The sequence below is a fragment of the Apaloderma vittatum genome, unplaced genomic scaffold (genome assembly GCF_000703405.1).
Source record: "Apaloderma vittatum isolate BGI_N311 unplaced genomic scaffold, ASM70340v1 scaffold25269, whole genome shotgun sequence".
NCBI classification, from domain to species: domain Eukaryota; kingdom Metazoa; phylum Chordata; class Aves; order Trogoniformes; family Trogonidae; genus Apaloderma; species Apaloderma vittatum.
The window spans coordinates 6,544-6,878 of NW_009733859.1; the positions used below are offsets into that span (position 1 = coordinate 6,544).

A 335-nucleotide genomic window follows, 5' to 3' on the forward strand; every position below is an offset into this window, starting at 1 on the left:
GCACCCTCGGCAGTGAGCGACCACCCGCAGTCCAGGCGGGGTTGGGGGATCCCCAGAGCAGCCCCAAATCGTTGGGGCTTGGAGAAGGGGAGGAAGATCGTGATGGGGGGGTCACCAACCCACCTGAAATTCAGGTCTTTGACGGAGAACTTGGTCTCGATGATGCCCGTGGTCTTCACTCGGGATCGCAGCACGTCCTGCTCGTTGGGGAGGTAACCGGGGGCCGTGATCCTGTCCAGCTGGTTCAGGTAACTGGGAGGAGGGGACGACAGGAGGGGATGTGACCCACTGCTGAGGGGCTGCCCCATGTCCCACCCCCCTACCGGTGGCTTTTG

At 63.3% G+C, this 335-nt stretch overlaps 1 protein-coding gene across 1 annotated transcript in view; it reads right to left on the minus strand.

Annotated features, from left to right (window-relative positions):
- LOC104278936 (guanine nucleotide-binding protein G(t) subunit alpha-2-like) overlaps window positions 1-252 on the minus strand; it is a gene marked incomplete at its 5' end in the record, with an annotated part of 2,878 nt that extends 2,626 nt beyond the window's left edge. The window contains one exon of the mRNA XM_009876064.1: window positions 120-252. Within this exon, the coding sequence (XP_009874366.1) occupies window positions 120-252 (133 nt within the window). The remainder of the gene's footprint in view (window positions 1-119) is intronic.
- Between the last annotated feature and the right edge of the window lie 83 nt (window positions 253-335).